Here is a 12,929-nt window from a genome sequence, read left to right on the forward strand (position 1 = left end):
GTCCTCCAAGAAGCAATGAGTGTGTCAACGAGCCAACCGGCGTGCGTGGAGGGCTGATCCGGGCAGTGACCCGGATGTAAACGTCTTCCCTCATCATCTAAGACCTTAGAAGCCAGTGTGCCCAGTGAGAGCATCAGCATGTTCAAGAAGTGAGTGTTTACAGTCATTCCTTTTTATTTTAGTAGAAATTATAACGAACACGTGGGTTTATGGGTGAGGAGTGCTTCACCTGCCAAGCCATGACACGTGAACACATATACATACATACATACATACATGTATGTATTCATTGCATAGTATGTAGGACACTGTATGATTTTGTGTTTATAACGTTTGTCTAATGGGAATGGCAGCGATCACCTTAAAACCAAACAGTGTTTCTAGAATTGACATTTATTTGTTTTCTATGCCTTCATTTGTATAACAATACACTGAACTGAGACAATTCTTCCCTTTGGTCTCCCGAAAAGAGAATCCTAGTGACCTAAATAGAATATTGTTCATGTTATTTTCAGTTTTGTACGTTAATTTTAGCGTTATTGCCAACGCTGCCATGTATGGAAAATGCTGGCTCTCTATAAATAAAATGTCCTTTTCTCAGAGAACGCAATGTGTCAAACTCCCGTCCTCCAGAGCACAGCGTTTGGGTTATAATGGCTAAAATATAAAATGTGTGCTATCTTTAAACTCTGACATAACTGCCTTCCAAGGGGGGGTGAGTTGGGAATGATTTTGTAAAAAATATATATATAACAGCACCAATACTTGTTTCCTGATTTTAGGTCAAATTTACCTGGCCTTGACAATTTTCTTTTAATGCTGTAAAGCGGTTTTGGCTTGGAACCGCAGATTATTGTTGGGAATTTAAATTGAGCTTTTTTTTTTTTGTTTTTTGTTTTTTTGCATTCAGATTTGATGAGAAAGAGAATGTGTCCAACTGTATACAGCTGAAGACTTCTGTGATAAAAGGCATTAAAAATCAGCTGACTGATCAGTTTCCAGGCATAGATCAATGGCTGAACCAGATAATGCCAAAAAAGGACCCTGTGAAAATAGTCAGATGGTAAGTACCAAGGGACATACCGAGTCAAGTGTTCTAGATAAGGGGTGTATCATACTCTGGTTTCTCTTCAGACCGAATAAGTCTTTCGCCTTTTACTAAAGATAAGGGGTGTATAAACTGTAATGAGCGAACTCAGGTGTGTGTGTGATTTAAACCGTCTGCCTAAGCCAGGGCAGCGCCGCCAGCCATCCCTCCCTCCATCCATGCCAGGATATGATGTCATTTTAAAGACACATGGGGCTGTGCGTAAGTGAACTGTTGAGGCTATGCTGACTCGACAATGTTAGTGGGCCAATTGGGGAGATCGGTGATATCCCTTTTATCCATCCCCCTAACAGTGGCAACGTACAAGTGATCATCATATTGATGGTCGGGTAACTTCTGCATGAGGTCTTCCCCTAGCCCCGTCTTTGTTTTTGGGTACAGGGCACCTTTTACAAATAGCTTAATAGTAAACTGTCTGCTACTTATTGGCTTAGCCTTTAATATTCTGATTGATTAGGTAAAGGTAATGTTTAAAGGAAATTGTATTTATGGTCGCCAATTCTGTAATGCAGGGAAATACAAAATAAATCAAGTCGCGTTACGAGAAAATGTACCGGTATATAATATGTCGAGCCATCTTGCCCTATTTATTTATACGGTAATCTGACTTTTTTTTTTTCTTGTTTCTGACCTTTTACAGCCATGAACACATAGAAATTTTAACTGTAAATGGAGAGCTGTTATTCTTCAGACAGAGGGAAGGGCCTTTCTACCCAACATTACGATTACTTCATAAGTGTAAGTTTTGATAAAACTGAAAAAGTAAAGTGTATCCAATGTTTTTATAGACAACAGGACTAGAGTAGCAAACCATGCAAATTGAAGCAATATGTCTGTCTTAAATGGTTGATTTATTAGCCCTGTAAGGACAGGACACCACTCACCTCTTGATAAGTCTTGAGTACCTCCAATGTGAGACTCATCAAGAAAGGCTGCTGAACATAATAAACACACACATCCTTTTTGTATCTGCCGTGATACCAAGGAGTGAGTTATTCTCGTATTCTCCTGAGAATAGCTCACTCCTTGGTATCACGGCAGATACAAATAAGATGTGTGTGTTTATTATGTTCAGCAGCCTTTCTTGATGAGTCTCACATTGGAGGTACTCAAGACTTATCAAGAGGTGAGTGGTGAGGCACATATACAGCGCCGCGGAATCTGCAGGCTCTTTATAAATAAATGTAATGTAGTTAACACAATTCCACCATGAGGACATCTCAAAAGGGGGGAAAAAAAGACCCCAATACTTCCTCTTATTCTGTTCTTGTGCATGTCCCAGAAATGGATATTGCTAAAGTGTGATGGAAACGAGATAAAACATAGGAATATAAATACTCCAATCTTAAGAAATGCATATTCAAAGTTTTGGGTTTCATTTAATATAAACAGTGTGTATTGGATAGCTGTTGGATTTATTTTTTTTTTATTTTTTTTAACCACATTCAGTCTTCAGAATTGTTCCCAGTAGCCTTCTTAAAAGTATTGTGTGTGTATATGTATGTATGTATATATATATAATATTAGTGTGTCTGCTACCACAGAAGGCTATTCATTTCTGTGTATAAAATCTTGTATATAATCTGGTAACAAACACAATGCAATGTTATACTTTTCGTTACAGACCCCTTCATACTTCCGCATCAGCAGGTAGATAAAGGAGCTATAAAATTTGTCCTCAGTGGAGCCAACATCATGTGCCCAGGTCTGACATCTCCCGGAGCTAAGCTATACCCAGCAGCAGCGGACACTGTTGTTGTATCCTTTATTTAAAATTGCATATGTTATTGTGTATGGATATAACACTTGATTTTATTAGAAGCATCCCATAAAAACTGGATTTTCAAAAAGTGTTTTCCATTTTAAAACAGTTCTGTTAAATAGTACAATGTTTTTAGGCAGCTGCATAGTTGTCATGTGTTCTAGGTCTGTTCTTTTAGCTCAAGGTACTAGACTCATTATCATGCCCTGTGATAATTACCTATCCTGACTCTCTGACTAACATCAAAGTCTATAGCGAAAATTATAAATTAGGACTTTGTTAGTCTTGCCATAAAGAATCAGCTTAGTGTGGTGTTGTTTGGGTAAGGAAAGCCACCCAAAATATTACAACTGACAACAATGGCCTCCTCCGTATGTTGATAAATGGCTTGATAAAGATCCTTAATGATATTAATTAGTAGAAATAATGTTTCAATTGAGATCACACTGCCAAATGTACCCAGGGATAGTGCTGTTGATGTGCTTATGACACACGCAAAACGTTAATTTCTCTCCCCGTTTTCCGACAAACTAAGCAGCGTTTGATGACCATCAGAGGGTACCTGAATATTCTGCATGTGCAGATATTGGGAACGTATATCAGCAGACCTGTCATACCACCTGTATATTCAGACAGGCTGTGGGGTCACGGCTAGCCCTACATAGTGTATTTTATAGCATTAGAATGCAGAGAACAAGAAAGTCTGGAATTTTTATTTATATATTGTTTTTATATACTAACAGAATCCCAACACACTATGGTTGCCAGTTCTCTGTTTGTGTGTGTATGTCCAAAATGAACAATTGCACACCAATCACCACCTTTTTAGCCCGGTGCCAAGTAGCTGCAACCGCAAATCATGAAACATCCAAAAATAGTTACCGGCACTCCAGGGACTTCTTTAAATAATCACTCCAGAAACTGCAGTTTTCTAATCAACGTTTCAGTCTATTTATTAGACTTTCATCAGGACATCAGGAAAACGTTGATTAGAAAACTGCAGTTTCTGGAGTGATTATTTAAAGAAGTCCCTGGAGTGCCGGTAACTATTTTTGGATGTTTTTTATATATATATATATTATATATATTATATGTGTGTGTACAGGCACTTGTTCTGGGCACCATACTGCACGAGGTCTTTGGTGGAAACAAATTTCCTTAAACCAGGAGAATATAGGCTATGGTGCTTAAAGTGTTTGTAAAATAATGAATCTTAATTTCTACTGAAAACAAATCCGGTGTTTTTATCTGGTTTATATTCCTAAACGGCAACATCTAGGCAATAATGGCAGAGGGAAAGCAGCATGCTCTCTGTGTTGGAGTCATGAAGATGTCTGCAGATGATATGTAAGTTTCACAGCCTTCTATTAATCTGCTATTTATGCAGCGATTATATTTTTGCATTTCGTGCCGTATAAAGGAGTAATGGAATAATAATTGTCGCCATAGGATTGCTCCAGTGGAGGTTTTACTAATATACTGCATTTTGATGGTTGTGTATAAGTTTAAGGTCTGGTGCAAAACTATAAAAAAAAAAAAAAATGGGGCAGTTTAAATGGGGACTGATGGATAGCTGTACATCGTGACAATAGGTTCAAGGTTTGCAATTTTGACCCCATTATCTGAAAAATACCGTAATAATAATAAAAAATCCGTTTCAGACAATTTCGGCAAAACTTGTCAGGATGTATATTTATCCTTTTTGTTTATTTTATTACACATTTCATGCAAATTGCCTGCTTGTTTCTCCCATCATTCAAAAAAGTAACATAATTTAATAACAACAAAACTTTTACAGCGAACATCTGGATTATAAACTATTTATAATCTTATGAGAGCCTAGATTACGCGTTTTAAATTTTTTTTTGTTAGGCTGACTTCGATCTTCTGTTATGTAGTGAGACCATTTTGTGTAAAGATTTCACTAAGAAGTCCCTAACAGTGAGAGACAATCAGTTTATTGCAGCTCAGTAGTGAGATGGATTGTCGGCTTTAGGGTAATTTAGGCTGTCCTAGACTAATAGGTAGCTTCTTATCCAGACTTTCACTATAAAAACTGTAGATCTGCTACTTCATAGTTAGTTTTTTTTTTTGTAGTCTCTTGTGAGTGGGCATTGTCTCACCTCTTTATTTATTTATTTATTTAATATAATATAGTATAATATTATATACCCTGTTTGCTCGATTATAAGACAATGTTTTTTCCAGAAAAATACCCCTCGTCTTATATTCGGGGTCGTCTTATAATCAGACCTCAAATAGGTGTGACTAAGATCCAGATCCCCCGCAGCGGGGGACCTGGACACTCCTGTGTTATGCCCCCCCCAACTTACTGGTGCTTCTGAGTCCCCGGTGCTTAGTCCGGGCAGCGTAGAGCTCTACGCGATTCGCGTACACAACTTCCGCTGTAGCCGGGAGGCGGTACGGTTAGCAGCGGGGGTTGTCTGCGGCCATCGCGCAGACCTTCCCCGGGTGTCAAGAGTTCCCCGGTGCGGGGAACTCTGATCTCTGACAGCGATGGCCGCAGACAACCCCCGCTGCTAACCGCACCTCCTCCCGGCAGCAGCGGAAGTTGTGTACGGGAATCGCGTAGAGCTCTACACGCTGCCCGGACTACGCGCCAGGTACTCAAACACCACTACATTTGGAGGGGGGAGAGGGAGTGTTAAATGGGGGGCATAAGGCATTTCTGGCAGAGTGCTCTATGAAATGCCTTTTAACCCCCTTAATGCCACACTGCCTCCAGAAATGCCTTTTAACCCTCTATATGCCACTCTGCCTCCTGAAATGCCTTATACTTCCCTATAGCCACTCTGCCCCAAGATATTCCTTTTAACCCCCTAAATGCCAGAGTGGCATATAGGGGTATAAGGCAATTCTGGAGGCAGAGTGGCATATAGAGGGTTAAAAGGCATATCATGGGGCACAGTGGCATATAGGGGGTATAAGGCATTTCTGGGGCAGAGTGGCAAGCCTGGGGGCAGATGTGCATAACTGGGGGTGGGGGCAGGTTGAAAAAAAAAAAAAAGGAAATAAAAACAAAATATTTTTCTCAATCATAGCTTTTATTAAAACATTTACTGGTAAAACTTTTTTCCTATAGGGTTGTCTTATATTCAGGCTTTCTTTTTTTCATAAATTAATATTCAGATTTTGGGGGGGTCATCTTATAATCGAGCAAATACGGTATTAACTGTATAATACATGTTTATTTTTAACCTGTATTATATAGTTTTATATATGTTATTATATAAACTCTTCAGAACATTTGGATTTCTTCCATCATTGTCTACTTACCAAGATATTTTATTCTTACCAGTCCATCATCATATACGGAGCCTTAACGTTCACACCAACTTTATTTAATCATGTCCCTTACACTAGAGATGAGTCGTGATCGGCTTTGCCCTTATTACATAAGATGCATGACATAATGGCTCACCACATGCAGATTACGCCCTACAGCCATCTGTTAAGCCTATAAGAAAAATAAGCGCGATGTGCATCATGTACATTGAAGTTCTTCAGCTTTCCAACTGTTTTCTTCTTTTAAAACTAGCATAAAAAAGTAAAAATATCCCAAAAAGTGTAGATAAAACAATAATACATTTTCCGGTGAGTATATGTCCATGTGGTGGCGCCGTTCCAAAAAGAAAAAATAAGTGAGTTAATCACATCGTGGGAGCATCCGAGCCGCACACATAAGAGTACTCTGGATAATGTGGAGTATTACGTTACCGATCCCGCCTGCCCGCCTATATTTCTCGCTGCGATTACAGTTCTGTGTTTTTCTTTCTTTAACAGTGAAAAGGTGAACAAAGGAATCGGCATAGAAAATATTCACTATTTAAATGATGGTTTGTGGCACATGAAGACTTACAAGTGAAGCACTTGGAGGCGGTGTGGATTGCGTGGAAATATTTGACTGAATGTGAAACACACTTTTTGTGCTGTAATTCTGCTTAATAAAGTAAATACGCCGTAAGGAGCTCGTTCATGGCATATTTTACGCTACTGATGCCCTGTGTTGGCAAATGACACGGGCATTGGGTCAGGCAGGGTGATGTCCTTTACGTTACACTGACAGATGGGAACCCTGGACTGTTTTTCAATAAGGAATTTGTTGGCATTTTAGGATATGGAGTCTATGCCACAATTACTCTGTACGACCATCGGTTTAACCCATTAAAGACAATGCATTGGCTTTGCCGTGAAGGGGTTAATTGTTTTGGAGAAATGATTAAAATGTTCACCTCTGTGGCATCTCAGACCACAAAGGCTGCCTGATCCAATCCTTAATCTGCGGTTTAACAATAGGCGAGATAACGTTATCCTGAGAAAATATTATTGCCTTTTATATAAGCGCCAACAAAATTATGCAGCGCTGTACAATAAATGTGGTTGATACATACAGACACAAAGGATAGTTATGATGGCTTCTCCCATGGCATACACGTGTGTGTGTGTGTGTGTGTGTGTATACACATATAGGTATATATATATAATTTACATCTGTAAACAGATCAGCTTTAACAATAATAATATCTGTATGGATTAGTGGTGTTCATCCAGTCCTATCAAAGGATAGACGATAAGTTTCTCATCAGAATACATGCATTGCGGTCACTGGTGTCTTCACACCCTTTCCAGGGTTCAAAGTTCTACTACAGAAGAATGAAAAGACAAAGAAACATTGATAATATAAAATAGGATTTTATTCATAGTTTTAGTATTTCAAATTTCCCCGATTTTACAAAGTTACAAATATTTATTTTACAACAAATGCTGTTAAAGTTTCCACAAACCAACAGAAAGAAAAATAAAATAAAAATAGAAAAAAAAAATATATATATATATATATATATAACCCGTTAGAGCCCCCAAATCTTAATTTGACAAGACATGTATATCACACACAGATATTGATCACTTGCCCTAAAAAACAGGTTTACAAAGCTGGTCGTCTGCTTTCACCAACAGCTAAAAGGCTTCTTGCCCTGCTGGAGAGGCGTTGGAACCCTCAGATACCGAGCGCAACACACAAATATAAACTTTCATTTTAATTTTCTAAATCCAGTTCTGTCCTGTACTTGGAAAACATTAGTTTTGCGTGTTACAAACAAAATTAAACTCCAGCTATAAATTATTGGCTGTTTTGCGCATTTTCCTGGTTAAAACAAAGGCATGGTACAGCAGAAACTAATTTTTCTGGTGCAAAACTATATAAAATGTCCTTGCGAAACATTAAGGCTTTACATAGTGGTCATCTTACCGTTCATTTTCAGCTTTTTCATATTATATATATATACACCTGTTTTTCTTCTTCCACAGGCAAATTGATCTATACCCTCTGTATTTCAGCATGCTTACTTTCTGACATGTGCCAATAAAAGATAAAATGAGTCTGGGGCAATACACATTGATTAATGACAGTTTCACCACGTAGAAGGAAGTTAGATTTCTTCTACCATCTGTTAGCAAACAAGGATCTGATATATATATATATATATATATATATATATATATATATATATATATATATATATATATATATATAGTAAGAACAAGAAATGCTTCTTCTCCGGGATTAAAAATGATGCTGCGCTATTAGTAAGGGACACTTTGTAAGGGACAGAAGAAACTGAACTATGATCTCACTGAGTAGTACTGAATACATAGCAGCTGAACCCCTTAAGGACAACAGGTCCTTCAACCCATTAATGACAATGCATTTTGAGCTTGTACAAGTACAGGCTTTGTCGTGAAGTGGTTAATACAACGGTGCTCTTACCCATACTAAAGTAGGCGTTCTAACTCACCAATGTGACGGGACTTCATAGACAATTGGGTAGGATGGGGTGTACTCTTAAACTATGATAAAACCTACTAGGTTGTTTAGAGAAGATATGGGCTGCATGGATAAGTTGGTCAAAACTCCATCAACTTGTAGACCTCACGACTTTCACGGTGTCCGTTTCCCTTAAAGTGACTGCTGGAGGACTTGAAGTTCTTCGATGCTGCTGGATTACACTGCTCGAGAAGTCTCAGCCAGCTTGATGATGATGGAAGTTGGACTACAAAACCTTAAGCTTATGCCATGCCAACAAACAGGTCTTGCCAACCAAGGACCTATCTGCATTTACATAGCCCGACCAGCCATGGAAGATAAGGGCAGTGATGCTTTATACATCTCCTCAGTACCGTGCTCATGGTTAGTTTCTACTGCAAAATGCCTACAGTTTCATCACAAATGAAGTTTAATGCTATTAACGATATACAACTTTAAAGGCAAACATTTACAGTGCTAACATATCTTCTTTTGGGAGCGACTGCATTGGAACATAGATAAGTCTTACTTATGGGCATAACGTAAACCGCTGGGTTAGCCAGTATTATAAGAGGATATTTCTGAGCCAGGAGAATATACACCCACAGAAACCAAACCTTAAAAAATAGATTCTAGCAGTAAATTAAAAGCCATTACCAAAAGTAATGATAAATAACAGAAATTAAATAAATCTTGGCAGCGGAAATTTGCTGTCCCATGGGCACTTACGGGGTTTCTTAATTATTACATTTCTCCATTGTTACTGAAAGGTATTCTTGATCTTGGTGAGGCAATGATGTTAAGTAATACTAGGTATCTGTGAGCGAATACAACATAATTAACGCAACTTGTAACATAGCACGATGGAACGGCGCCTACGGCAATCTGGCAATAAGAAGGGGCAACGCAAAATTAGAATCTGAATGTACAAATCTCCCACAGGGAGTACTCCAGAAAGTCTCCCGTTCATATACAATCACCCACAGCTTACAAATTTATAAAAATAGACTTTGAGTGCAAAAAATGTAAAATTCTGTATAATTACAAGCCAACAAGTATTTTGCCAGTCTGCACAATTGAAAGAGAAATCAAATAAAGGAAATAAAAACCCTGTGCTGATCACAAACGTCTTTTTGGAAGCTGGTATGTAAACCGGCAAGACGCGCAACTGTCGGAAACATCCCTTGAATTAAGAAATCTTGACACATAAAAAAATCCAATACATTATAAAAATCACCAATCTTCTCACTATGGAGGTGCATTTATAATTTAGGAAGGGGTAAACAATATCAAGTTCATCAGCTGCTTTTAAACTACTGTTCCCACAATCCTCTGCTCTAACTGGCAGAGAGGACTGATGGAGCTGTAGTTCAACCGCAGCTAATGTGTCACAGGCTGGCAAACGGTTGATTACAGTAAAAACTTCATATAGATCGATGTCTTCCGGTAGTTTGATGAGATGAAGCCAGTAGCTGTTTCTGCTCTGCAAACGTCAGTCGTTATTGGAGTCTGCCGGTGGCATGAATATCAAAGCATCGTTAAAGCTGTGTCCATAGGCTCTTAATCTGTACACTCCATACATCATAACCTGCATATGGTTGGGCGATAGGCCACTGAAAGTGATAGCCATGTCTGAGCAACAGCCCTCCACCACTTTCTGTGGATCACTGGCCATTGACTCCTTAATGAGCGCACCCACTGATTTTGTGTTGAAGACGTCTTTTCCCTCAGAGTCTTCTGCGTTTTCAGCCATCACTCCTTTGTATTTCAGGCACATGGCCAACTGCTTGTCTTCGGAAACTTTCCATATCACACCTCCTGTCTCAGGACACTTATCAGGCTCATTGAAAATAGAAATAAGCCTGTTCAGGGACTCTATACTCAGGACAATTCCCCCCGCAAAGTCCACGTAGTCCAAGTCTCCCGACTTTACAGTGTGACCGATATAGAAAGGCTCAGAAGGATCTTTTTTTAGCAAAAAGTATTTTAGATTTTCGATCACAGCAAATGTATTTGGTTGACTTATGAAAAACCAGTTGTACTCGTTCTTGTGGTTATTATATGCCGTTTGGACTGCTTTTCTCATCATTGTCCACATGTCATTTGTGTTGAGGGAGATCGATTCAAACACTTTCATGTGCTCTGAGCTATAAAAGTCAGCTTTGTCACAATGCTTGCTCCAGGTGTCCCTCACTGCGGCCCAAAAGCTGAGGTCCTTTGGTTTTACAAGGATAATACAATAGACACGTACGCTGCGGCTCATCTCCATTCGTTCGGTGCCAGAAAGTTTCCGAACCTCCTCTTTGTCTGGAGCTTGAACATGAAGATGTTCGTGGGGGGCAGCTGGTTCATGTCCAACCCTCATATGTCCTATAAGGGTAACGACAACACAAAACGCTCCCCCTATCAAAATTCCCCGAATAAACGAACTTCCTTCTGAAAGCATCTTTCCTGAAATGCAAACGAGAGAAGAATTAGCAAAAAATGACTGCTGCACACGCAATAGAAATCCAGAATCGCTTCACATAAAAAATAAAATCTCTAAAATACTGAAAAGGCAAGAGACAGCCAACCTCACTAACAGAATACAAAATTAAAGGGGCGTTTATCAACAGAAGTACCATATGACGCATACAGAGAGGGACGCATACAGAGAGGGACGCATACAGAGAGGGACACATACAGAGAGGGACACATACAGAGAGGGACACATACAGAGAGGGACGCATACAGAGAGGGACACATACAGAGAGGGACACATACAGAGAGGGACACATACAGAGAGGGACGCATACAGAGAGGGACGCATACAGAGAGGGACGCATACAGAGAGGGACGCATACAGAGAGGGACACATACAGAGAGGGACGCATACACGCGCCTTACATTTTATTGTTGGCTAGTGAGCGGGCTGCTTGTGCTCATGTTACAGCGCGCAGGTTAATAAATCATGGCTTGTGAGAGCGGATAGTCAGGCAGCCTATTCGGTGGCCGTATCTCTGCGCGGATACCATTCAAATATTTGCTAAATCTTTTTTCTGAATATATTGTCTTTAAACACATCTTATCCTATACGCATATTTCCATCCCAGACTGGGCTACACCCCGTTAATATTGGGCAAGCACTGGGAACACCCTGCGCACACACAGAGACACAACACCAATTTATCTACTTATTTAGTGTCACCGACTTCCGGAAGATAAAATCTGTTAATTACCATCAGCCTTACGGTTATGAGTGAACTCGAACGCACACACCCGCTGAATACGACGGCTCGTTTAAAGGCTGCTGTGTGTTTTATGGCGGCCCCACACCTTTTAGCTTACAATTAGTCAGACGTCACCTGCCTCAGTGCAGTCATTAACGATAAGTCCTTGGATTAAATGGATAACCAGTACAGGTGCTGCTCACACTTACATCATTCAGGTTCTAGCAGAGGAATGTATAAAATGATGTAAGTCAGCGCTGAGTCATATAAATGGGACCAAACTAGCTCAGATAATTGACCATATGCAGTGTTGGCTCTATACGATCGGTATAAATAACATGCAGCACACCGAAAATTCTGTTATTTATCAAACATCCAAAATAACGTAGTTTAGCGATGTTCTTTAAGTAAGTGGTATATATAATACTAAGAAAGCAATAGGATGCAAGCCAGCTGCGAGTGACATTACTTGAGGTCAGGTCTATAAAAGCCAAAGTGTGCCAAGACTCAAGATGAGCTTTAACACAGAGTATGTTGCGGGTGGGAATCAAGTACCGGTTTTCACACCCAGTAGCTCCTACTTATGAAGACTCATAGTTTTGTAAAAACAAAAATGCTCAATGTCTCCCTACCGTCTCCCAGACTGCTTCCGTGTAACCGTCTCCTTTTCCGCAGCTCAGCTTCTTCTCTTGCCTCTTCTTGTTCTGTCTTCTTTCTTCGTCTACTTTTCCCCGCTATCTGATCTGTAGCCCAGGCTTTCGTAAAAGGGAGGCAAGCTTCATGCACCCCCCCCCCCAATTGGAGGAATGGGGAGAGGCTGTCCATGTGGTGCACACAGCGACTCCACTATTTTGTGGAAGCCTGGGCTATGGATAAGATAGCGGGGGAAAAAGATGAAGAAAGAAGACGGAAGAACAAAAAGAAGATCAATAGAATAAGTGCAGCTGCGGAAAAGGAAACAAGTACACAGAACAAAAGTCTCAGGTTTATACAACAGAAACAAGTGGGCTGCCTAGATGGGCC

General features: G+C 39.8%; 2 protein-coding genes across 2 annotated transcripts; one reads left to right on the forward strand and one right to left on the reverse strand.

The window, feature by feature from the left end:
• The first annotated feature begins 138 nt into the window (after positions 1-138).
• LOC149298144 (malignant T-cell-amplified sequence 1-A-like) lies at positions 139-6,756 on the forward strand. The gene is made up of 6 exons (XM_089487737.1): positions 139-149; positions 911-1,063; positions 1,749-1,846; positions 2,733-2,866; positions 4,150-4,217; positions 6,675-6,756. The coding sequence occupies exons 1-6, from the start codon at positions 139-141 to the stop codon at positions 6,754-6,756; spliced, it is 546 nt and encodes a 181-aa protein (XP_089343863.1).
• Positions 6,757-10,189: 3,433 nt separating this feature from the next.
• LOC149298145 (C1GALT1-specific chaperone 1-like) lies at positions 10,190-11,143 on the reverse strand. The gene has a single exon (XM_089487808.1). It carries the CDS (start codon positions 11,141-11,143, stop codon positions 10,190-10,192), a length of 954 nt encoding a protein of 317 aa, XP_089343934.1.
• Positions 11,144-12,929: the final 1,786 nt, after the last annotated feature.

Source organism: Sceloporus occidentalis, unplaced genomic scaffold, assembly GCF_023333645.1.
Source record: "Sceloporus occidentalis isolate IW3139 unplaced genomic scaffold, rSceOcc1.0.p SCAF_34, whole genome shotgun sequence".
In the NCBI taxonomy this organism is placed as follows: Eukaryota; Metazoa; Chordata; class Lepidosauria; order Squamata; family Phrynosomatidae; genus Sceloporus; species Sceloporus occidentalis.